Genomic DNA, 24265 nt, shown 5'->3' on the forward strand with positions numbered 1-24265 from the left:
CATTTCACTCCTCAGACCCCGAGAGTTAGAGATGCGACCATAGCATAAAATCTCACCTATAAATCTAGTAAAGAACAACTGAAATAGTCAATAGACTCTTTTCACACCATAATGGTCAAACCGATTTGTAATTTGGTTAAATTTTATATGCTTTACAATTTTGGCTATGATCCTATCACTTTCCAACTATATATATATATATATATATATATATATATATATATATATATATATCTTCTGTATGAATATGTATGTGTGTGTGCATGTGCATGTATATTCTAAAATGTATGTCATTCAAGAAACTAAGCTAGAGCCAAGCACTGGTGGTTCATATTTGTAATCTTAACTACTCAAAATGCTTAGGTCTAGGGACTGAAATTCAAAGCCAGCCCAGGGAGAAAAGTCTATGAAACCTCAGCAAAAAGCTAGATTGGAGGTGTGACTCAAGTAGTAGACTGTCAGTGATGAGCAAGAAAGATGAGCAAGTTTGAGGCCCTAAGTTTTCAAACCCCAGTTCTGGTGCGCGCATGCACGTACACACACGCACACACGCACACACACACACACACACACACACACACACACACACACACATACACACACACACACACACACACACACACACACACACACACACACACACACACACACACACAAGCTAGGCATGGTGGTGCATACCATAAGGAGACATGAGGATCATGAGTTGAAAGGCTATGAGTTGAAGCTATATAAAAGTACCCTGGCTTCAAAATAAAAGGAAAAGAGAAAAGAAACATTCCAGGCCTTCCTGGCAGGGCAGATTTAAGCCCCAGAATGCACCTGCTATCAAGAACCAAACACAGCTGTTGAGGCAACAGAGGAAACTGATGCTTGGTATAAAACCAACCCAAAACACGCCTGCCCGCGCTGACAATGGCAAAGTGCCCAGATTGACAGCACGAAATAAATAGATAATGTGAGGTATTTGATATAAAAGAAAAGAAAACTGCCGGAAACAGAAGTCTTCTCTCCCAAACTGCCTTCCTCCAATGTGCAGCAGCGGGGCTCCTGAGGATAAAAATAATGTTTGTTGGGGAGCAGAGACCCACCTGTGCCCTGACCAGGGAGAATGTGCAGCCATCTCTTCCATCCCACGGCAGGAGCAGGAGGGGTCTTGAAGCAAGCTTGGGGGCCAGTGGAATGGGGCATGAGGGGATGGTGTTAGCCATGGGAGGCAACTACAGAGCATGAGCAGAGTGGCGGCCAGTGACACGTGTGACCTTAGCTCTCTTTTGGCTCTCATCCTGTCGCTGGCAGGTGCATTGGTTGTGCCCACCAGCATTTGGCAGGAGAGGAGGATAGAGAATAGTAACCTAGTACCCACTGTGGGCCTGGTAGGCAGGTGTTTGGGGATTGGTCTGTTGGCTTTGGTATGTGTATATTTTTTGTGGTACTGGGGTTTGAACTCAGGGCCTGGGGCTTGCTAACCAAGTGCTCTACCACTTGAGCCAGACTTCAGCCTTTTACAATTTTTCTAATTTTTTTTGGGGGGGGTCAGTCGTGGGGCTTGAACTTAGCCAGGTGCTGTCCCTCAGCTCTTCAGCTCAAGGCGAGTGCCTCTACCACTTGAGCCACAGTGCCACTTCCAGTTTTCTGGTGGTTAACTGAAGATAAGAGTCTCAGACTTTCCTGCCCAGGCTAGCTTTGAACCATGATCCGCAGATGTCAGCCTCCTGAGTAGCTAGGATTACAGGTGTGAGCCACTGGTGCCCTGCTCTGATTTTTGAAGCAAAGTCTAGCAACCTTATCCCTGGCTGGCCTCAACTTGCAGTTCTGACTCTCCTGAGTAGCTGGGATTATAGGCATGTACTGTTATACTTAGCTTTTATCCCGTACCTTATTTGTCACATACAACACTATGAAGTTAGCAGTGTAATTATCATTTTACAAATCAGAAGCTGGGAATCCCGCCACTCAAGGAAATTGCCCAAGAACACACACTTGGTAAGTGGGGTCCCACAGGGAGCCCTGTCCTACAAAACAAGCAAATAAAATGCAAACAAGCTGAAAGAGGAATTGTGTGTTTCTTATCACACACTGGAAATAGCAGAAAACATGTCAACTGTTATTTAGCTTACTTGACATAATCAAATTACCTTTGACTTATCACTTTTTACTAAGGACACATAATGTAAACTCACGTAATGTAAAGTGATTTGCTATTATGGTAACACACATAATTCATGTTTATTGTAGAAAATTTGTAAAACAATAGCCAGATATGGTGGTACATACCTGTAGTCCCAGCTAATTGAGAAGCTGAGGTAGGTGGACCTCCTGAGCCTGAGAGTTATAGACCAGCTTGGGCAATATAGTGAGAACATGTCTCAAAAAGAAAAACTACGGCTGGAAGGTGGCTCAGTGGTAGAGCACTTGCCTTGTATGCATGGGGCCCTGGGTTTAATTCTTTAGCACCACATAAGCAAAAAAGAAAAAAGCTGGAAGTGGTGCTGTGGCTCAAGTGGTAGAGCACTAGCCTTGAGCTGAAGAGCTGAGGGACAGCGCTCAGGCCCAGAGTTCAGGCCCCATGACCGGACCCCCCCCCCCCCAAAAAAAAAAAAAGAAAAGAAAAAGAAAAACTATAGCTACTCAGGAGGCTGAGATCTGAGGATCATGGTTTGAAGCCAGACTGGGCAGGAAAGTCCGTGAGAATAAACTACTCAGAAAAGCCAGAAGTGACTCTGTGGCTCAAGTGGTAGAGTGCTTGCCTGGAGCAAAAGAAGCCCAAAACAGTGCCCAGGCCCAGAGTTCAAGCCCCAGGACTGACAAAAATAAATAAGAAAAGAAAGGAAAAAGAAAGGAAGGAGGAAGGGAGGGAGGGAAGAACGGAGGAAAGAAAGAAGAAAAGAAGGAAGGAAGGAAAGAAGAAGGAAGGAAGGAAGGAAGGAAGAAGGAAGGAAAAAAGGAAGGAAGGAAGGAAGGAAAATTAGTAGAACAGAAAAGCACAAAAACAAAAATTAAAACCACACATATATCAAATGATATGTGAAATCCACTATTACGCTGTCAGGCTTACCATCTGCCTTTCTAGTCTTCCATATCCAAATTGATGCCATATAGTTACCAAGTAACTAAGTAGTGTTCTGTCTAAGTTTACCAACCAAAACCTCCTGAACGTTGATTCTAAGTCTTCATTATAAAAATAATGCTGTGATGAACATTGTGGAACATAGGTCTTAATGTATCGCTCCTAAAAAAAAGAAAGAAAATGATGGGTTGAGGGATTTGAATATCATACAGATTTTTTAAACACTGTTATCAAATTATTCTTTTAGAAAGACTATACTTTTGTGTAGCAATGTGAGCGAATACCCACTTTCTATGCTTCCATTTTCATTGGACATGGTATCAGTTTAAGGTTAGGTATTTTTTCAAGGTACACTAGGTATTTCTGTTGAGAGAATTGAGTAGAGATGATTGTTTTGCATTCATTGGAATGACCTTGCTGGACAAAGCAAAAAGAGTAAGATACTTTCAGAAAGTGTGTCCCAGATGGGTGCCAGTAGCTCATGCCTGTAATTCTAGCTACTCTGGAAGCTGAGATTTGAGGATCATGGTTTGAAGCCAGACCATGCAGGAAAGTCTGTATGACTCTTATCTCCAATAAACCACCAGAAAACTGGAAGTGGTGCTGTGACTTAAGTGATAGAGCGCTTGCCTTGAGCTGAAGAGCTGAGGGACAGCACCCAGACCCAGAATTCAAGCCCCATGATTGACAAACAAAGAAAAAAGAAAAGGAAAGGAAAGAAAAGAGAGAGAGAGAGAGAGAGAGAGAGAGAGAGAGAGAGAGAGAGAGAGAGAGAGAGAGAGAAGGAAAGGAAGGAAGGAAGGGAGGAAGGAAGGAAGAAAGGAAGAAAGAAAGAAAGAAAGAAAGAAAGAAAGAAAGAAAGAAAGAAAGAAAGAAAGAAAGAAAGAAAGAAAGAAAGAAAGGAAGGAAGGAAGGAAGGAAGGAAGGAAGGAAGGAAGGAAGGAAGAAAGAAAGAAAGGAAGGGAGAAAGGAAGGGAGAAAGAAAGAAAGAGTGCCCTAGTCCTAGGGCTCAGACGACAAAGAGATGGAGTTGGAATTGTTGAGAACTGCTAGTTTGGATTGGGTTGGTAGAGCACAGTTCCACCTCCAATTTCATGAGATCCATCAAAGAAAGATAGGTATAAGTTGAAAAATAATAGCCTAACAACCAGATAAACAACAATCATATGTTATCATTATATTTGTTTTGGTAGTACTGTGGTTTGAACTCAAGGTCTCTTGCTTGCTGGGCAGGTACTTTACCATTTGAGTCAAAGACCTATTTTGTCATTGTTATTGTTTTGAGGCAGAATTCTGCTCTAACTCAGACTGGCCTCAGACTCAAGATCCTCCTACCTCAGCCTCCTGAGTGTTGGGATTTTAAATATGTGTATCATTTTTGGTCCAATGATCTATTTTAGAATTCTATAACTGACTATTTTCTAGACAAAGTTAGCCCACTGGGGAGAAAAAAACTAAGATATGTTGCATTTGGACTCAGAAGAACTGAATTTGAGACCTTATTTGTTCCCTTATTCTATCATCTTGAGTACTTGTCTGAGACTTGGTTTCCCAATCTATGTGCAATACACCCACATAAGGGAACTTGTGGCTCATATATTGCTGTAGAGCAATTCAGAGTGGCAGAGTAGAATACAGATCTGAAAATCATAGTTCTAGGTGACCAGTAGAATGAAAGTGTGGCAATGCTGGTTATGTAGAATCAAAGCACCCACATACAGCATGCAGCACCCCATGCAAACTTCACACCTGAATGATTGTGAGAGGAAGAGAAAACCTCTGGCCTGGGAATTAAAAGGAATCCATAAAAACAAGAGAAAGACTTGAACACTCAGAGAGAGAGGTGATATACCAACAATGGTACTTTCTTCCCTACCTACGTCATGAGGTTTTCTGAGGAGCGATGGGGCTACACATGTACAGGCAGATGCTAACTTACTGTTCCCATTAAGCTCTTCATACTGGAAGAAGGAATTGAACAGACATAGGCATTCCTTCAGCAGGAAGCAGTTACCAGGGCGATGCCCATGAAGACTTCCCCTGGCTTCACAGTCTGCCAGTGCCAGTGAGGTGACATCAGAGCCCTTATGCAGGAGAGTGGCAGCCTCCTTCTCCCCCTCACTTCTAAACACACCCCTCCACTGTTCAGCCAGAGACAGAGCAGTCTCTTCCTATGGATCCACTGCCAACAGCTCACTCAGGCCCTCGCAAGAAGAGACCCAGGCAGATGGGCGCCTTGATGTCCTCCACTCCTCAAGACATCAAATTTCGAGACTTGGTCCTCTTCATCTTGGAGAAGAAAATGGGAACCAGCCGCAGAGCCTTCCTCATGGAGCTGGCCCGCAGTAAAGGGTTCAGGGTGGAAAATGAGCTCAGGTAGGATACTGCGGCTCTAACTTTGTTAAACAACTTAGGGAGTCTTGAGAACAGCTTCTTTAGCACAGGCATCAACCTTGATCATAGTTTTCTGAATAGAGTATGGAGAGTGATTCTGGTTAAAGACTCAGTGGCAGCTCATCTGATAGACCTGCCAGTGGGATTGTGACCAGATCAAGGAGGCAGTTGAAGCCACTGTTTAGGTCACCTAGATTGGTTCCTTTTCCACTCTGCTCCTGTTAAGCAGCAGTTCTTCTTGTTTTCTTCCCTGCTGTATATACTGGCCTTGCTTGAATCAATGAAGAGAAAACAGAACAGGATTGAGAAGTGATATAAGAACCTGGCTATAAATGAGGGTTCCAGATCAATCTGCCCAGGGATTGCAGTGGAGACAAAGCAGGTACCCATGCAATTCCCTGACAGATGGGGACCTATACGAGTCTCTGGTTCTGACAGAGTAGATGGACCACAATTTTGTCAGAAAAAAAATGTAAGCAGGCTAGGTGGCATTTGTTCAAAAAGAATCTTTGGTATTTACAAATAAAACTGTCAAGTATTTCTTGATAAAATGTCCGCTCTAATGTGTTGGGAAGACATAATTCAAAATCCAATAACCAGATGTGTTTAATTCCACAACACCATCATGCCTAAGACATGGACTTTTTAAACATTTAGTGTTTTGCTAAAAGATCCCCATGCAGAAATTCCAAATCTCCTTTGGCCTCTCTTCTTTTAATTGCTCTTTACATATTCTACTTTTTTCATTCCTATTTCTTTTCTTGCTTTTTACACTTCTACAACTATTTGCAAGCTCATTTTCTTACATTGCTTCTCAAAAATCATAGTTTCTATCACATTGTAAAATCTGCCTCATCTCACAGACTTACATAAAACATTAAGAATTAAGAGGAGAAAGGGGTATATAGGGATAGAGGCAAAAATAACCCCATAAAATTTTTAAAAATGAACAGAAAGCCTGAGCAAATATAGGACTGATTTTCATGGTCATGAAATGTGGTGAGAGTCAGCCAGGTAGATGAGAACCAGCTGTTCAAGATAACCACTTACGTGGAAGGCTCTTTCTAGAACATCCATACTTCCAGCCCCTGACTTACAGAGCTGGGATCCTTTGCTTATTCAGTGGCTGAAGCAGGTACTTAGGGGATCTGATGAAAGGCGTTTCTTCTGTTGGAGACAGCCAACAAGACCCACTCTGTGCTCCAGATGCCTGCTGCCACGGGCCAAGCCCAGCTGCACAGGCAACAGAGGAAACAAGTAGCTGGCAAGCAAACTGCTTGCTGTTGGGTGTTTGACTGGGGCAAAGTTTGCAGACTGGCAGCTCCAAAGACTCATTAAACACACCTGAGATCTATGGGGTAGGAATAAACCACAGGAAAGAGAAGTCCTACCTCTCTGTAGCTAAAGACATAGACTTTATGTGGAGAGGAAAATAAAAACAGTATGGGAGGAGGAAATCTCAAGACAAGAAATCTAGAGCTCGTAAATCCTGGCTCTGATCTTCCCAGCCATGTGGTGTGGTCAAAGTCTCCTCTCTCCAATCTGATCTTATTTTCCTCATAAATGGTCTAACGTATCAGCAAACAGGAGAATGGGTGTCAGTGTACTTTGGTAAATGGAAATGCTTATCTGGTATAAAGTAAGATTTTCTTGGAATCAGCTGGATCTGTTGTGCTATATATCAGAACTCAAGGGAGTGGGCTCCTCTCTGGGGCATGAAGTAGATCATGTGACAGAAACTAACAGAACAAAGACAGGAAGAAAACCCACCAAGCTGTTAGAAGGAGTTCTTAAGGGTGGGAGATTATGGATACTAATATTTGTGCCGGTACCAGGACTTGAACTCGAGGCCGTAAGCTCTCACTCTGCTTTTTTCACTCACAGCTACCATTTGATCCATGCCTCCAATTTAGCTAATTCTTTTCTGTTAATTGGAGAGTTTTCTAAATTTTTCTACCTCTCAGTCTTTGAAGTAGCTAGGATTACAGTTATGAGCCACTAGTGCCCAACTAAATACTTTTTATGATCTGTATATTCTATGTACTAGTTGTTCTTTAAAATAAAAGTACACAAAAAACCCTAATATATGGCTACCCAGATCTTTACTTTTAGTCTTCTTGTATTATTCTGGTTTTGTTTAGCTAACCTGGCTGCTTGTCCTTCCCATTCATTCAGTATATATAACATTTGAAATATGGCTTTGACTTCATCCATTATCTGAAACCATTGTCTCCCAGGTCCATGGGAAACTCATGGTAGTAAACGCTGTGTTTTCCACCTGCGTGTTGGCTGACTCCCTATCCTTGACCAGATTCAGGCATGGCTTTTATCAGCCTCAAGGGCACATTGTTAGATCAGCCTCTTAAAAATGCCTGACAGAGAAAGCTCAAGGCAGGCAAAGAGTTGCAGACAAAGCCCAACAATGGACAGCTGCTTTAGAAGGCTGCAGTTATGAATCTTTTCTCCACCCCTTTGAGCTATGAGTCTCCTCATCAGTTAGAACTGTCTTTGGTCTCTTTGTCTCCTTGAAATGTGAACACTCAGATAACTCTCACTTCCCGGTGTCTGTAGGAGGGCACTTTGCTCTAACACACCACCAAAGTTTGCTTCTAATATAATGTAATGTAATGTAATATATGTATATTTCCGATAATGTATGAATATTACTTTGTCTCTGGCAACCTAATACAAACCTCAGTTTTATCAATGCAATAGCAAGGAATATTAGCTTCAGTCTTGCTTTAGTACAAATTACTTTCTATTTCAAAATTTGCAAGCTTTAAATTATTGAAAAAGTCAGGTGCCAGTGGCTCACACCTGTAATCATAGCTACTTAGGAGGCTGAGATGTAAGGATCTTGGTTTGGAGCCAGCCCAGGCAAGAAAGGCCATGCGACTCATCTCCAATAAACTACTCAGAAAAAGCCAGAAGTGGCTCTGTGGCTCAAGTGGTAGAACACTTGGCCTTGAGCACAAAGAAGCTCAGGGAAAATAAATAAAATTATAGAAAAATCCCATTTAAGGTGTCACTAACAATCCTGACATGTTATTCTTGGTTAAAAACATGACAAGACCGGAAACAGAACCCTGGCTAGTAAGAGCTCAGGATAAAACCTACACAGCTGCTTCCATCTCTAGCTTCCAAGGATTCTGAAAGACATTAGTTGCTGTGGGAAATTGGCCAGGAGGGGTTGTAAACTATAAACAACTTGGTTTGAGGGTAAATCATTCAAGTCACTGTTTACAAAATAAGTCCTACATCTGATGGGAGGAATCCAAATGATATCTCAGGAAACCAAGCAGAAAAGCAGGTGACCTTCCGTGAGTTTAAGAAAGCCAGACTGGACTGGGTGGCAGGTCTGTCTCTAGGCAAACAAAATGGGTGCGTGTCTTTCATGGAAGGCATTTCTAGTTGTTTGGAGTGAGGTAGCACTAGCCTGGGAAAGGAAGACAGGAAGAGCAAGGCAATTGGTAGCTAAGGGGAAGTTCAAGCCTCAGAACTAAGATTTGTGAGTTAATGTTGTAAACCCGAGTGTCTGAGCACTAGGTTTTTAATCTATTTCGTGTATGATTATATCCTTGTGTTTTAATTGACACCTAGTAATTGCACATAGTTATGGATTAAAGAATAATAATTCAATACATATCTAGAACATGTAAGAGTCAATGGGGGTAATTAGTGTTTCCATCTCCTTATAGATACATCATTTCTCTGTGTTTGGAGCTTTTAAACTCCTCTCTCTGGTTCTTTGTGAAGTATAAATATTTTCAGTACTGGAGCACTCAGAGCAGAGAGAAACTTGGGTACCAGCAAATAGACAAACAGATGCCACATAGAGCAATGGGAAATGGTCAGTGTGGTGTACTGGGGTGTGGGAGAGCGAGTCTCCTGGTCATACTGTTTCCAGCAGGCTCAGGAAGGCACAGCCAGAGGTGGACTTGTCTGCCACAGGCAAATGATAGCCCAGCCTTGAGGAATCACACTGTACGCAGATCTAGACCATCAGGTGGAGAAGGCCAAGTGAACTCAGGCAGCACAAGAAGATAGAATTCAAAGGGCAAGGACAGGGATGGCTCTCCAAGCTTGTATTTCTTCCATTATTCCAGACAAAAGACTAGTTTACAAAAAAAAATTCTTTTACCCTGAAGGTTTTATTTGAAAACAAACAATAAACCTATTGTGGTGATGTCAAATCCCTGTTCTTACCTTGTTGAGAACCCTGGGCTCACACCATATGCACTCCGAGTAGCACGGTCTTAAGAAGTCTTGTTTGTTGGACTCTTTGTCTGGGGTATGCTTTAAGATTGTTTTTGTTGTGCTTTGTTTGCCAGTTACTTAATTAGCAAGATTGGACATTTAAATCAGAGTTTTCTGTCTTCTGAATTCGATTCCATCACTGACATATCTACTTACATGAGCCAAAGAGCATACATGGCTCTCATCCTCGGCGTAATCTTAGACATACTTCCTCTGTCCTGGGAAAAGAGGCAGAGGTTCGGGGGAAGAAAGGGCGTGGGGAGGACTTGGAAATTGAGCCCCAGAACTCCTTCTCAACACTCTTTTCTCTCTCTGACCTTAGACAAAGCCCCATTATAACAAGATGAATATCATCTCTTATCTAATATTATAAATAAGTAATAATACATAATAAAGAGTCTGACGATATAAGAGTGAAATGTTTCCCTCTGAAGAGATATAGATGACTAGTATTTCCTGCATAAGTGTATTCTCTATCCTTTTGATGTCTTCTTAAACCCTTCACATGACGTTTATTACACATATTTTTTGGAATTAAATGGACCTAGAATTGGGAAATCAGTTGTAGCTGTTTCTTAGGTCTTGTAAAATATTTGATCATAGTTCATTTCTGACTTGGCATGCCTGCCATCAGACAGCCTTAGCTCTAACTTCTAACCCCCACTTCTTTCCCAGCCCTAGCCTCAGATCTCACCTGTCAACAAGATATTCTAATTTAGATCTGCAACCTTTTAAAGCAGCATACCTGAAATACCTTCAGTCCCTTCCTAATCTTCCCTGCAAAGAGGTACAATTTCTTAAATCCCTATTTCTACCAAAGGTGTTATTACTTGGGATTATGTTGGAGTTATTTGATTCTGATTTCTACTTCAACTTTCACAAGTCACCCATATGAAATGTCCTGTGTTTCTTTTTTGTCTTTCTTTCCAGTGCAGCAGGAACAAGGCTGGGTTACCACCATCTCACACCTGGCCTGTTATTTCACTCCCCACTCATCATTCTTCCCTCCAAGTCATTGTGTGTACTGGATCACTCTTGTAAAATAACACTGCAGTGCCATCAACACCCTGCTCACAAGATCCTTCTCTGGCTTCAGAACCCCAGAAAAGAAGAGCCAACCTCCTCAAAGAGGCTTTGGCTTTTAGACCCTCTATAATTTGGTGGTCTCTACCAATTCAGCCACTTCCCAACAACCTCTTCACTCCAGTCCTGGCCAGTTCTTCCCTGTTCCTTTACTTCTGAACCTACTCTCCAGAAGAACTCAAAGTTCTGCCTTCCAGATACCCTGTTCCTATTCAGCCATCTAAACCACATACAAGCCCCAATTTCCCACAGTATCTGACTCTCCCAGCTCACACCAATCTCTTTGTTTTCTTTGAACACTCCTTACTGGTCTAGTCTGTATTTTGTGTCTCTTCAAAATTCATTGTTAACCCCTGGTTTTATTTGAGAAACTATTATATAGAAACCCCCCCCCTTTTTTTTCTTCTTTGGTACCTAGTCTTCTTTATGCCTACCACCACAAATAACCTTTTATTATATGCAGTGCATATAATAGTAAACCTCAACATACTCAATGGATTGAAGAGAAAGGGGAAGTCAAGGAAGAGAGCGGAAGGAATAGAAAGGGCTTTAAAAAAAATCATTAGGTCTAACAGGGTGATGGTGGCTCACACCTGTAACCTTGTTGACTCAGGAGATTGAGATCTGAAGGATTATGATTCAAGGACAGCCTGGGCATAAAAGTTTTCTAGACTCCATCTGCAAAATAACTAGCAAAAAGTAGAGCTGGAAGTATGATTCAAGGAGTAGAGCAGCAGCTTAGCCAGATGACTCGAAACTCAAGTACTGCCCCACCCCAGTCATCTGGTCTTATGGTACGATGCCAACTGTAAAATCTTATTGAAAACTAGATATAATAACATACCTGACCTACCTATGACCATCAGAAAAAGCATATTTTACAGCTATCTGACTTTCACAATGTCATTTCTATTCCTTCCTTTCTTTCTCTCGCTCTCCCTCTCTCGTAGCACAGGCTTGCCTCGGACTCTCAGTCCATCTGCCTCAGCCTCTTAAGTGCTGAGATTACAGGTGTGTACCACCACACCCAACTACTTTTCCCATTCTTTCAGTGTGAATAATCCATCACTTACTTGAGAAGTTACATGGATATGTAATGACATGATAAAGCTTGGAAAACAGAAACATGGCAGCTGCTCAGGTATTAGTAGGGAAAGGATCCCTGGCTGTCTTACATCACAGGTATGAGTGCACAGCAAGACATATAAAGCAACGGTGCCTAAAGGCTGGCCATAAGCTATCAATTAAACCAATTTAATGAGATGCTGCTATGGTTTGAATGTTTGTGGTTCCTAGAACTTGTATGTTGAAAGCAAATTCTTGAGATGACCATTGTAGGTGGGAGATAAAGTGATTGGTCAGGAGGGCTCTGCTCTGGTGAATGGATCAATGGCTTTACAAAAGAGGCCGTGGAGCCCCTTCCTACCATGTGAGGACACCCAGCAGGTGCCACTTATGAGGAAGGGACCCTTATCAGCCACCAAATCTGTCAGCATCTCCATCTGTCTTCCCACCTTTTAAAACAATGAGCAATCAAATCCTGCCTTTAACACATTGCCCCATCTAAGGTGCTTTGTTTGCGTTAACAGTCAAAACAGACCAAGGCAGACTTATAGCTATACCTATGTCTATTTGTATTTCAGGTCCTGATATAAAATGTATTTCTGGCTGTGGGTTGCAGTTAGAAGGCTGCTGGATTGAAATTGTCTAAGGACAATTTCACTTTCTATCTTCTCTGGACCTTGGTGGTCCCTGAACATCACATTCTTGCTAATATTGGCTGAATTTTTCTTGCATCTGACATGTAACATAGACTGTTCCTCCTCCACTAATTTAAATGGAGGATTCCTTTGCATGGGGTCCTGGATTCTGGTCCAGTCTAGCATGCATCTTCCCCTTTGAAATTGGCTCTCTAAACCTACATGAACTCCAAGATATGGACATGAAAGGTTTTTCTGTGTCATTGTTGTTTTTAATGTACTATATGATTTTTATATTTCTTTTGTATGCTCTTCCCCCTATAGTATATTCCCTGTTGTCACCATATTTGATTTTGGTACCTGGCATCTTGTATATACATTTATCTAATTTGGGGAGGGGAAAGGGAATAACAAAATGCAAAAACAAGGACACAGGATGACCCATTGCAACAATAAGACTCACAAGACACTATGTTGGAAATGAACGTTACACTTCTGGGGGGAGGGAGTGGGGGAAGTGGGGGAAGAAAGGGATAGTAGGAGAAAAACAAAGAAGTAAGTAACAATGTTCGACAAGAAATGTACTCATTATCTTACTCATGTAACTGTAATCCCTCTGTACAACATCTTTCTTTTGGGGGGGGGTCCGGTCGTGGGGCCTGAACTCGGCCTGGGCACTGTCCCTCAGCTCTTCAGCTCAAGGCTAGCGCTCTACCACTTGAGCCACAGCACCACTTCTGGCTTTTTTCTTTTTTGCTTATGTGGTGCTGAGGAATCAAACCCAGGGCCTCAAGCATGCAAGACAAGCGCTCTACCACTGAGCCACCTTCCCAGCCCTGTACAGCATCTTTACAATAAAATAAAATAAAGAAATTGACACTCTGAAACCTGGAAGACAGAGGAGAGGTCCAGATGTTGTAAACTCCTTTACCGGATTATCTTGTGTTGTATTTTCCAGCGATTCTGTCACCCACATTGTAGCAGAAAACAACTCAGGTTCAGACGTTCTGGAGTGGCTTCAAGTACAGAACATCAAAGCCAGCTCCCAGCTGGAATTCCTTGACATCTCCTGGCTCATAGAATGCATGGGAGCAGGGAAACCAGTGCAGACGACAGGAAAACACCAGCTTGTTGTAAGTATCCTGGGCAGGACTTCACTGCCCTTTGCTTGGTGCCCAAGAGCATGGGCTATGGAATCTATAGACCTGAGTTAAACCCTAGGTTCTCTACAAGTCATTTAGCTTTTCTGAGCTCTGGTTTCCTCCTCCATGACATAATAAGGCCACCTCATAAAAGAAGCATGAAGATTAGAGTAGCAGGTACCATGTCTGATATGTTGTAGGAAATGTGTAGATGGGAGCTATTTGCATGAATACATTCATGCACAAATATTTTAAAATATTTATGCCTTGATGTTTTTGCAACCAGAAAAGTATTTTTCTTACTAAAATTATTTGGGAAAAGAAAATGAAGAAATAAAAAATAAGGAAACTTAAGCTCTTAATTGTAAATGCTTTACCATAGTACTAGGCCATTTGGGAAAAGACATTGGTCCATAATGATATTAGTTCCCAGAAAAGAAAAATGATCATTATTTGGTAATTCCTTTTTCATGTTTTGTTTTATTTCCAAAAAAGAGACATATCATAATGAAACTTGCTGATTAATATAACTTAAAACAGAAAAATATGTTAATAATAGCAAATTCAAATATTAAGATGTACATAATATTTTTAAAACATAGTTTCCTCCTCCTTCCAGAGATAATTGCTAAAAATTGTCTCCAATTATTTTCTACATGGCTGATTATTGTTATTTTTGTTCAGTGCTATTTAAAATGGATGGTTACACATTTGTTTAGGTGAGAAGAGACTATCCACCTAGCTCCAACCCAGGCCTCCAAAACACTCTACCACAGACTGCACAAAAGCTCTCTCAGTACGCTTGTGAGAGAAGAACCACTTTAAACAACTGGAACCATGTATTCACGGTAAGAGGTTTACCAATATTCAGGACACATGAAGGCCTTGAAGCTTCTTTCTGTAGGCCTACAAACTAAATGATGATCTATCTGGAAATCTGAGAAAGCTATCTCCCATATCTACTCATCCCTTAGGCTATTTCTTATTCTTCTTTCTATCAAGAATCAATCTCTTTTATTCTTTTATTTTGGAGGCTCATCCTTCTTGCATGGAAATGGACCAATATCTTTGGAGTCTATTCTCTAGAGAAGATAGATTGCTACTTAGTCAGAGTTGTCACTAATGAGCACAATACTCTTCAAAGGAAAAATATCCTGAAAAGCCAAATACTGTAACTAGCCAAAAACATAGCAAGGACAAATCATGCATCCATGATGCATCCACGGCTTTTGCTGGGAAGCCAACAGATGAAGAATTGGCTAATGTGGAGGCCAGCCTGGGATTAAGTAGCTGGAGCAAGTCGATGCCTCTCTCTGAGCCTAACTTCCTGATTTATGCAATAAGACATTAGCTGTAGCATCTCTGAGGCTCTCATTAGCCCTGAAGCATTCCAGATGACCTTAACAAGTCCACAGCTGCTTGTCCCTGAGCCTAGTGGTCCATCATCACCTGCAGAAAACATCCGGTAGAATATCAAACACAGAGCTGCTCATTTTTACACTTCCAGCCCCACATCTGTGATGAAGACCAGGAAATTGAAGCTACTGGTTTACTGAGTACGATGCCACACAACTGCAGCTGTTTCCTCTGCTAGCAGTGCAAACACACTTCACCTTAAATAACCCTGTACGGGGGTCTGCACTGCCTAGGAGCACACCCATTCACCCAGCAAGCCTATGTTAAGCACTGGCTGTGCTTTGGGCCTGTGCTAAGAGATGAAGATGCCCGGGGATCCTGGCAGAACCATAGCCACAGGCTGGTGAAGAAGGTAGCAAAGAAGGAAGGAACATGCCTAGGCCTTATTAATAGAATGCAGTGAGCACTAGAACATTGATTGGTTAAATCATTCCTAAATATCTAACAGCAGCTAAGAGAGTTTCCTCATGATACATTCAGCTCCTGTCTTTTCAGTTCAGCTCTACTCCATCCTAGAGGGGAGGGTGCCAAGTTGCAGGAGACCAATCCTGTCCTTCAAGGAGATGGTCAGGTGCTTTTCAATATGTAAGGAGAGCAAGAGACATTTTTGAGTGACCACTGGCTGAGGACTCAGAAGCAGCCCTTTTGCTTATTGGTTTTTATTCTTCAGGATGCCCTTGACATACTGGCTGAAAATTCTGAGTTTAGAGAGAATGAAAGCTGTTGTCTGGCATTCATGAGGGCATCCTCTGTACTGAAATCTCTGCCGTTCACCGTTAGCAGCATGAAGGACACAGAAGGAATTCCCTGTCTGGGGGACAAGGTGAAATGTATCATAGAGGTAAGGGCAAGGTAGGATTTGTCACACCTCTTAATAGGGAAAGGGTAGAGAGAGACAGAGGAGCTGGAGGGGGAAAGAGAGAAGGAATCATGAAATCGTATTTATTATAATCATCAGGAAACTATTAGTTCATTCTATCTATCTCAACATATATTTCTATACAGGATATTTCTTAGATAACTCTTCATATCTATAGAGTTAGATGTATGTGTGTATAATCCATACCTCACTATTATCACGGCTGGATCTATGAAGGACCAGTTAGTAGAATAGAAGATCTCTCTTGCTATTACTCAAGTAACTTAAAAGCTCAGTGCAGGAAGATGCCTGACTTCCAACACAGGCTGTGTGAAAAGCTGTGATGCCCTCTGCGATCGTGTGGTGTGCAGTGAATTTATTCCTCCTCTCTATCTGGGTTCCAGGAGCTGGGTAGTATTTATGTGTTTAAGGATGCTTAAGGATTTTCCAGTTAGAGGCTGGTGGCTCATGCCTGTAATCATAGCTACTCAGGAGGCTGAGAGCTGAGGATTTTAGTTTAAAGCCAGCCCAACCAGGAAAGTCCGTTAGACTCTTATTTCCAATTAACCACCTGAAAACTAGAAGTGGAACAGTGGCTCAAAGTGGTAGAGAGCTAACCTTGAGCAAAAGATCTCAGGGACAGAGCCCAGGCCTGGAGTTCAAGGATTTCCCTGCAAGTTGGTGATTTGGTTATAAGTTTCAGTATAGTCAAGGGCACAACACATTATTTAAGGAACATATCCCAACTCCAATGAAAGGAGCTGATGTCATAAAGGCTTAAATGTGAACTAGCTATTCAGTGGGTCCAATATTAACCCACTCAATTGAAAAGTCTTTTTACTTATTTATTGTTAATTTATTTTTTTGTGGGTCGTGAGGCCTGAACTCTGGGCCTGGGCGCTGTCCCTCAGCTCTTCAGCTGTAGACTAGTGTTCTAACACTTGAGCCTCAGCCCCACTTCTAGCTTTTTCTGCTTATATGGTGCTGAGGAATCAAACCAAGGGCCTCATGCATGTAAGGCAAGCACTCTACCACTGAGCCATCTTCCCAGCCCCCAAAAGTCTTTTTATTTTATTTTTATTTTTATTTTTTTTTTGGTCCAGTCGTGGGCCTGAACTCTGGGCCTGGGTGCTGTCCCTCAGCTCTTCAGCTCAAGGCTAGCCCTCTACCACTTAAGCCACAGCGCCATTCCGGCTTTTTTCTTTTTGCTTATGTGGTGCTGAGGAATCAAACCCAGGGCCTCAAGCATGCAAGGCAAGCGCTCTACCACTGAGCCACCTTCCCAGCCCAAGTCTTTATTTTAACAAGTTCGTCTCCATTGGAAAAGGAATTATCAGAAATATTTGGGCATATATTTGTCAATGAATATTTTGCCTATGGTTCTGTAGGTTGGGCCCCTCATAATTCTATATTCTATCCTGAAGGATAGTGAAGAGGTCTTTGGGAATAGGAGGAGTTTGCAATGTCAGGATTACAGGGAAATTGTTTTCTCCAGGTCAGCCAAGGAAGCATTCTGTGGGCAACAGGTGTGCCACATGAGAAACCATGCTTCTAAATCTGTGACTGGGAGTCTTGTACTGTGATTGTCCAGTGGCAATCAATTAAACTATTTTTCACTTAACAATGCAGGAAATTATTGAAGATGGAGAAAGTTCTGAAGTTAAAGCTGTGTTAAATGACGAACGATATCAATCCTTCAAAGTAAGTATATGTTTATTGAAAAAAAAAAAAGCCTTTTGGTTAATCATATTGTCTTCTCTTGGGCTGCCATAATGAAATGCCATAAACTGAAGAGCTTAAACAATAGAAATATATTTCCTTCTAGTACTAGAAGCTGAAAGTTCTAGATCAAGGTGCTAGCATGGTTGGATTCTTGTGAGGACCTCTTTCTGGTTTGCAAATACTGGCCAACTTGGTGTGTTCTCCTATGGTAGAAAGAAAGAGAGGAAAAAATAGGCAGAGACAGAGATAGTGAGAGACAGACAAAGACAGACAGGGCCAGAGAGAGAGAGTGCTCTTCTTACACAAGCACAGATAGGACCTTATCTAAACTCAATAACCTCCTCGAGGCTCCATTTCTAACAATCATGCAGGAGCTTAGGACTTCAACATATGAAAATCAAGTGGGGAGAGATGAACAATTTGGTGTATAGTAGAGTTCTAGGAAGAAGATGCCTAAACAAATGTAGATGCCCTAGATTATAGCTACCCTATGGTGATATGCAAATTACCCTACCTGCCAAGAATCAGTGATTGGTGTTTATAAATACCAAGGTGACAAAAGGACCACGTGGACTGAACAAACTTACTCTTGAAGAGCCACCCCATATCTGGGAAGCAATTCCCTATACCTCCATTGATTTTGATATGGTCTGTAATTTCCCAACATTTCCTTCCCTAGAGTAGCAGGTAGAAGGGGCTTTGACCAGATCCTTCCATTCAAAAATGACGCAAAGACCTAAAATGGGGCTGTGAGCAGGAGCCGGTTTACAAATATAAATAAATCGGTGATCCCATCTGTGTTCTGCCACTAGCCACCTGTGGGGTAGGAGAGATCTTTAACCCCCATGGGCATTTCTATCAGTGCCGAGGATAGACATGCAGCCCGAGATTGTGCTGCACTGGAAGCACAGGCCATCTGCTACCTGAGTTCTATGTGAGCCCTATGCAGATAGATGCTTCACACTCTCATGGACCATGTACCAATAGCCTTGAAGAAACCACCAGCACCCACCTGCTTGTTAGCTCAAGAGAAGCTGGGTGGGAGCCTTCCTTGCTCCTTCTCCCCCCCACCCCCACATAAACCTTGGAAAGTCTCATGTCATTTTCACGGTGATTATCCTCAAAATTAATAGCATGTCTGTCCTTCCCATTAGTTGTTTACGTCTGTGTTTGGAGTGGGATTGAAGACATCTGAGAAATGGTTCCAGATGGGCTTTAGAACTCTGAGCAAAGTCAGATCAGACAAAAGCCTGAAATTCACACGAATGCAGAAAGCAGGTATGAGTTCGCCTAAAACTCACTGCTGCTCTGGGTGGGTTGGGTTGTGGAAGAGACTGGAGTCAGCTGTACTTCCACGGGAATCTCAGTGAGCTGAATTTTTTTTTTAATTGGGGGTGGATCGGTATAATCTGTTGATGCTTGAATCCAAGTCTTGGTTCTAGCACTTTGTTTTGTGTGGGCTTGTAGACATTTGGGCCCTAGCTCTCTCCTGGATAAGAAATGTGGGTAAAGAGTCAGGGGAGGAAGGGAAATTGACCTGGGAGCTTGAGGCAGGAGGATCAAAAGCCAAAGACCAACTTGACTACACTAGTGAGAGCTTGTATCAAAAACAAACAGAAAGGAGCAAGAGGAAGAGGAGGGGGAAGAGGAAAAGGAAGAGAGGGAGGAAGAAGATGAAGGTAGAGGAGGAACAAGAGGAAGAAGAAGAGGAGGAAGAGTGGGGAGGAGGTAGGGAAAGAAGAGGAGGAGGAGGAAAGAGGAAGAAGAGGAGGAAGAGAAAAACAGAAGGAAGAAGAGGCTGAGAAATGTATTGTTTACCTGACATATAACTGAATCCCCTCTATACATCACCTTTATAATATATTTAAAAAGAAGCTTGGCTCTTCATTAGGATGTTGGATCAGAGCAGTTGGGGCTCCTGAGGGATGTGGACACTGTGTCCTTAGTAGGCACCCAGAAGCCATTCTCAGAAATCAGAGCTCTCTCAACTAAACGAATGTCTCCATAGAAACAGAATTTAGCTGATGCCTGTGGCCTTGTAGCCCCGTAGGGGGGCAGATTCCCCGCTCCACCCTGGTAATGCTGCATGTGCCATAGCGTCTACCCTGACCTACCCTGTCCAATGGCCTCTCAGGGTTCCTCTATTACGAAGACCTCGTCAGCAGTGTGACTAGGGCGGAGGCAGAAGCAGTCAGCATGCTGGTTAAAGAGGCCGTCCGGACATTCCTTCCCAGTGCCTTGGTCACACTGACCGGAGGGTTCCGGAGGTGAGTGACGGGGCTGCTCTGCCTCCCTTGCTCTGACACCGTCTGTGACTGTGGGTCACAGGCAGGCTTCAGTGAGCACACAGGGCCTTTGACGAACTGGCACCAGTCTCTCCCTGGAGCTGTGCCTCCTGTTTCTCTGTTCATTTTCAGCATCCTTAAAGGGCAGGCCGCTCCCTGTACACGCAGACCGCTTCTTGTCTCTGGCTCTGCTCAGAGGCAATTCTGTCCTTGGGCTGCCTTTCCTGGTTAAGTTCTTCTCATCAATTTCAGTGCCACCTCCTCCATAAAGCCTTCCTTGATCCTCCCCTTCTCTGGACTGGAGTAGGAAGCTCTCTCCAAAGCTGCTGACCATGTGCCAAGCTTCTGGTGCAGTTTCACAGGAGTTCACTCCCATGGGAGCTTGCCCACTAAGCGAGTGGGCTCAGTTCCCACTCAGACCGGCGTGCTAATGCCTGGCATGAAGTGGGGGTTCAGGATATCTTGGGTGACTCCATGAATGAATGAGTGAACTTCTCAGAGATGTGTGCATTTCTTTGATACTGAAGCCACTATGTCAGAAAGGGATTTATTCCTCTTCTTCCATCCCTTGCCACCTCTACCTTTCCTTCTGAACCTCTGCCTGGTGGCTGCTGCTATTCTGACCAGTGAGGCTTGGAGCAAAGGAGAAAGTGGAGAAAAACTGAATCCAAGAAAACTCTCTTCATCTCTGTTCTAACTCCAGGAGTGCTGCTTTGTGTTATATAAATGCAATTCTGGTTTGCTTGTGCCATGCATGTCTTTGTATGTATGTGTGTGCTGTCGATATCAGTGAATGTACAGAAGTATTCATTGTTACTTTCTGCCCATCTGTACATAGCCATGTACATTCTGCATATGCTTTTTCCATGTCATAAATCTATTTTGCAAAGAAGACAGCTGCAAGAGCCAATATCTTGTTTATTAAAATGTTATGAGGAGTGGGGCACTGGTGGCTCATGCCTGTAATCCTCGCTACTCAGGAGGCTGAGATCTAAGGATCATGGTTCAAAGCCAGCCCAGGCAGGAAAGTCTGTGAAACTCTTATCTCTAATAAACCACCAGAAAGCCAGAGGTGGGGTGGTGGCTCAAGTGGTAGAGCACTCATCTTGAGCTGAAGAACTGAGGGACAGTGCCCAGGCCCAGAGTTCAAGCCTCATGACCAACAACAACAACAAAAATGTTATGAGGGCTGGCATGGTGATGCACGCCTATAACCCCATCTCTTTGTGGGGTGGACAGAGGAGAATCATGGTTTAAGATCATCTCATGAGACCTTATCTAAAAACACACTTAAATGCAAGGGCCAGTGGGCCTGGCTCTAGTGGCAGAGTACTGGCCTAGCAGGGTGAAGATCCTAAATTAAAAACCAGCACCACCAAAAAGAAAAGCCATGGCTATTTTTCACTATAAGCATAGGGCATAGACACAAAAACAATGTTTTACAAAAACAATGGCTGAAAAAAAATCTAACCTAGTAGCCAGGTATTAGTGGCTCACGCCTGTAATTCTAGCTCCTCAGGGGGCTGAGATCTGAGGATTGTCGTTCAAATCCAGCCCAGGCAAAAAAGTCTAAGAGTGTCTTATCTCTAACTAACCACCAGAAAACCAAAAGTGGCATTGCAACTCAAAGTGGCAGAGCACTAGCCTTGAGCTGAATTCCTCAGGGACAGTGTCCAGGCCCTAAATTCAAGCCCCACAACCCAAAACCAAACCAAAACAACAACAACAAAAGAAGAATCTAATCTAGTGTTTGGAGGTGTGGCTCAGTTGTTAGAGTGCTAGCCAGTCTCTGATAAAAAAGAAAGACAAGAATCTAATCTAATTAATTCATTTTGAACTTTTTTTTTTAAAACTAGAGGTAAGAAGATTGGGCATGATGTGGATTTTTTAATTACTAGCCCAGAAGTAACAGAAGAAAAAGAACAGCAACTTCTGCATCAAGTGACAAACTTGTGGGAAAAAAAGGTAAGTCAAAGGTGGTGGTTCATGCTTGTAATCCCAGCTACTCAGGAGGCAGACACCAGGATTCAGCCAGCGAGAGCAAGCAAGCCTTAGTGAGGCTCCATTATAACAGACAGATACGCTGTACCTGCCTGTAATCCCAGCTACTTTAGAGTTTACAGGTAGATTGCAGTCTATATGCATACCCAGCAAAAACTGAGGGCCTGAGTTCTGGCAGATTCTCTCAAAGTTTTTCTCAGCCTCTCCCTGCCGTCCCCCCCACCCCCCAACTCCCTCTCCACTCAATTCCTGTTCTTCAGGAAGACAAGGACAACCATTCTTTTTTCACTTCCTCTCCCAATGTCGTGAGAACACGCATGCACCCACCTTCTGCTCAGCCCTGTGAAGATGTCAGTTAATCATAGATGCTTTCCACAAGAGACCCTCCCTTCCTTCCTGACCTGTCTTCTTCTCGCTTTCCAGGGACTACTTTTATACTGTGACCATGTGGAGTCGACATTTGAAAAGCTCAAGTTGCCAAGTAGGAAGGTGGATGCTTTAGATCACTTTCAAAAATGTTTTCTCATTTTGAAACTGGACCATCAGAGGGTGAACAGTGACCAGTCCGCCCAGCAGGAAGGAAAGACCTGGAAAGCCATCCGTGTGGACTTGGTCATGTGCCCCTATGAGCGCCGAGCCTTTGCCCTGCTGGGGTGGACAGGCTCCCGGGTAAGTGCTACCTGGGGTGGTGGGAGCGTTCCCAGACAGAGGTCTGGCCTGCCTAGGCCTGGGAATTACTGGCGGCCACAGGAGTGAGGAGGGCCAGGGGACCGAGGAAGCTGTGCCAGGAAGCCATACACTGCGAGAGTTTTCCTGAACCTGGCTGTCAGAGTCAGAACACTGATTCCCCATGTGTGGACCCCAGATGAGCAGTCTTACCTTGGAGCAGCTTAGATCGGTGAATTCTCCACCCCACCTAGGCCCATGGATTCAGAAACTCTGGAAGTAGAGCCAGCCACCTGTGCTTGAAACACCCAGACTCGATGACAAGTCCTTCCCAGCTGTCTGAACTTGAACAAAGTTCCAATACCTTGTAGAGATTCCATTTAGCCAATGGGAGAAATGATGACCAGGACCTTGGCTACTTCACTGGATTACAGGTTTGGTGAGAAGATGCTCTGGAAACCTCAAATACATGCTAGGCAGCCAGGCATGATGTAAGCAAGGGTCGGCCATCTTGTTTCTATGGCCTTTCTTCATCTGAGGCTTCAGACAGCATCCTCGCTCTGCCTGTCTACAGTGTTGCTGTGAGACTCAGATGCAGCTTTTCAACAAAGAAGCTGGAATTGCTTGGTGCAAAGAGCCCAGGCTTTCAGACTCAGGCTGAGCCCTATTTCCACCACTGGCTGTGTGAACCTCCTCCTTCCTCCTCCTCCAGGGTGCAGCAATCCCGGGCTTTCTGTCTAATCCATCTAGAATCTCCATCTGTGCTTCTCTCACGACAGCTAACTGAACGACTAAGTTATTCACTGTCCTTGTTTCCAAGCTTTACATGTCCTCATCCCGGGCTTTGGACCTGGCCAAGGCTGCAAAGCCCACTCCTGCTCATGAAAGAAGCCATTGTAGCCTGGATGGCTCTTTCTGGAGTCTTAGCAGGAGGCTGAGAGAGTCGAGAAGACCTGACTGCAATCCCTCCATCCTTGGACCAGCCAAGATTCCGAGAGGTTGTGTGGACTGCCAAGAAGTGCACAGCCTAGAATCTGGGACCCTATTTCCTTTTTCTCTTTTGCAATGATACTCAAAATCCTAAAAGAAAATTATCCAGAATTTCCTTTGGATCAGAGTAAGCTGGACACAATTCTCCCTCTACCAACTTATCTATTCAACCAGCATTCATCTACAGCCACCTGCCAGGCACTGTCTGATGAGGAAATAGGATGATAGAACAAGTTACATCCCTGCTCTCACCTAGTTTTGGTTCTGTTCATGGGATCAGAGTTCTGCTCTAAGAGAGCCCTGCCCTGGGGAAGAACACCACTTGAGAATGTTCAGTAGAAAGCAGTATTCATTAGAGGCTCTCAGCTATCTCTAGCTGCCCAATACCAAAGACATTAGTCTAGACATGGCAGTGATTTTCTTTTTACTTTCTCTTCCCAGCAGTTTGAGAGAGATCTCCGGCGCTATGCCACGCACGAGCGGAAAATGATATTGGACAACCATGCTTTATATGACAAGGCTAAGGTAGAACTTTCTTCTTGAAATGGCCTGTTTTGGTTCCCATTCCCAAGGCTTATTTCCCAAGTGAACACATCCCCTGATCGGATTTTAACATTTTAAGCTAACTTGTTAGCTTTGCTACAAGTGTCCCCATTCCTAGATGATCACAAAAGAAAATTCCC

At 43.3% G+C, this 24265-nt stretch overlaps 1 protein-coding gene across 4 annotated transcripts in view; it reads left to right on the plus strand.

Annotated features, from left to right (window-relative positions):
* Nucleotides 1-24265, plus strand: part of LOC138830109 (DNA nucleotidylexotransferase-like) — a 108668-nt gene that overhangs the window by 82562 nt on the left and 1841 nt on the right. For 2 of the 4 annotated variants that reach the window (XM_070026509.1, XM_070026506.1), the window contains exons 3-11: nucleotides 13460-13634; nucleotides 14363-14491; nucleotides 15730-15900; nucleotides 17548-17619; nucleotides 18795-18918; nucleotides 19775-19907; nucleotides 21782-21890; nucleotides 22350-22595; nucleotides 24024-24107. In XM_070026509.1, the coding sequence (XP_069882610.1) occupies nucleotides 13587-13634; nucleotides 14363-14491; nucleotides 15730-15900; nucleotides 17548-17619; nucleotides 18795-18918; nucleotides 19775-19907; nucleotides 21782-21890; nucleotides 22350-22595; nucleotides 24024-24107 (1116 nt within the window). In that variant the 5' untranslated portion in view covers nucleotides 13460-13586. The remainder of the gene's footprint in view (nucleotides 1-13459; nucleotides 13635-14362; nucleotides 14492-15729; nucleotides 15901-17547; nucleotides 17620-18794; nucleotides 18919-19774; nucleotides 19908-21781; nucleotides 21891-22349; nucleotides 22596-24023; nucleotides 24108-24265) is intronic. The other 2 variants (XM_070026507.1, XM_070026508.1) reach the window with 2 other exon arrangements.

Source organism: Dipodomys merriami, unplaced genomic scaffold (genome assembly GCF_024711535.1).
Source record: "Dipodomys merriami isolate MVZ:Mamm:240054 unplaced genomic scaffold, mDipMer1.0.p SCAF_184, whole genome shotgun sequence".
NCBI lineage: Eukaryota > Metazoa > Chordata > Mammalia > Rodentia > Heteromyidae > Dipodomys > Dipodomys merriami.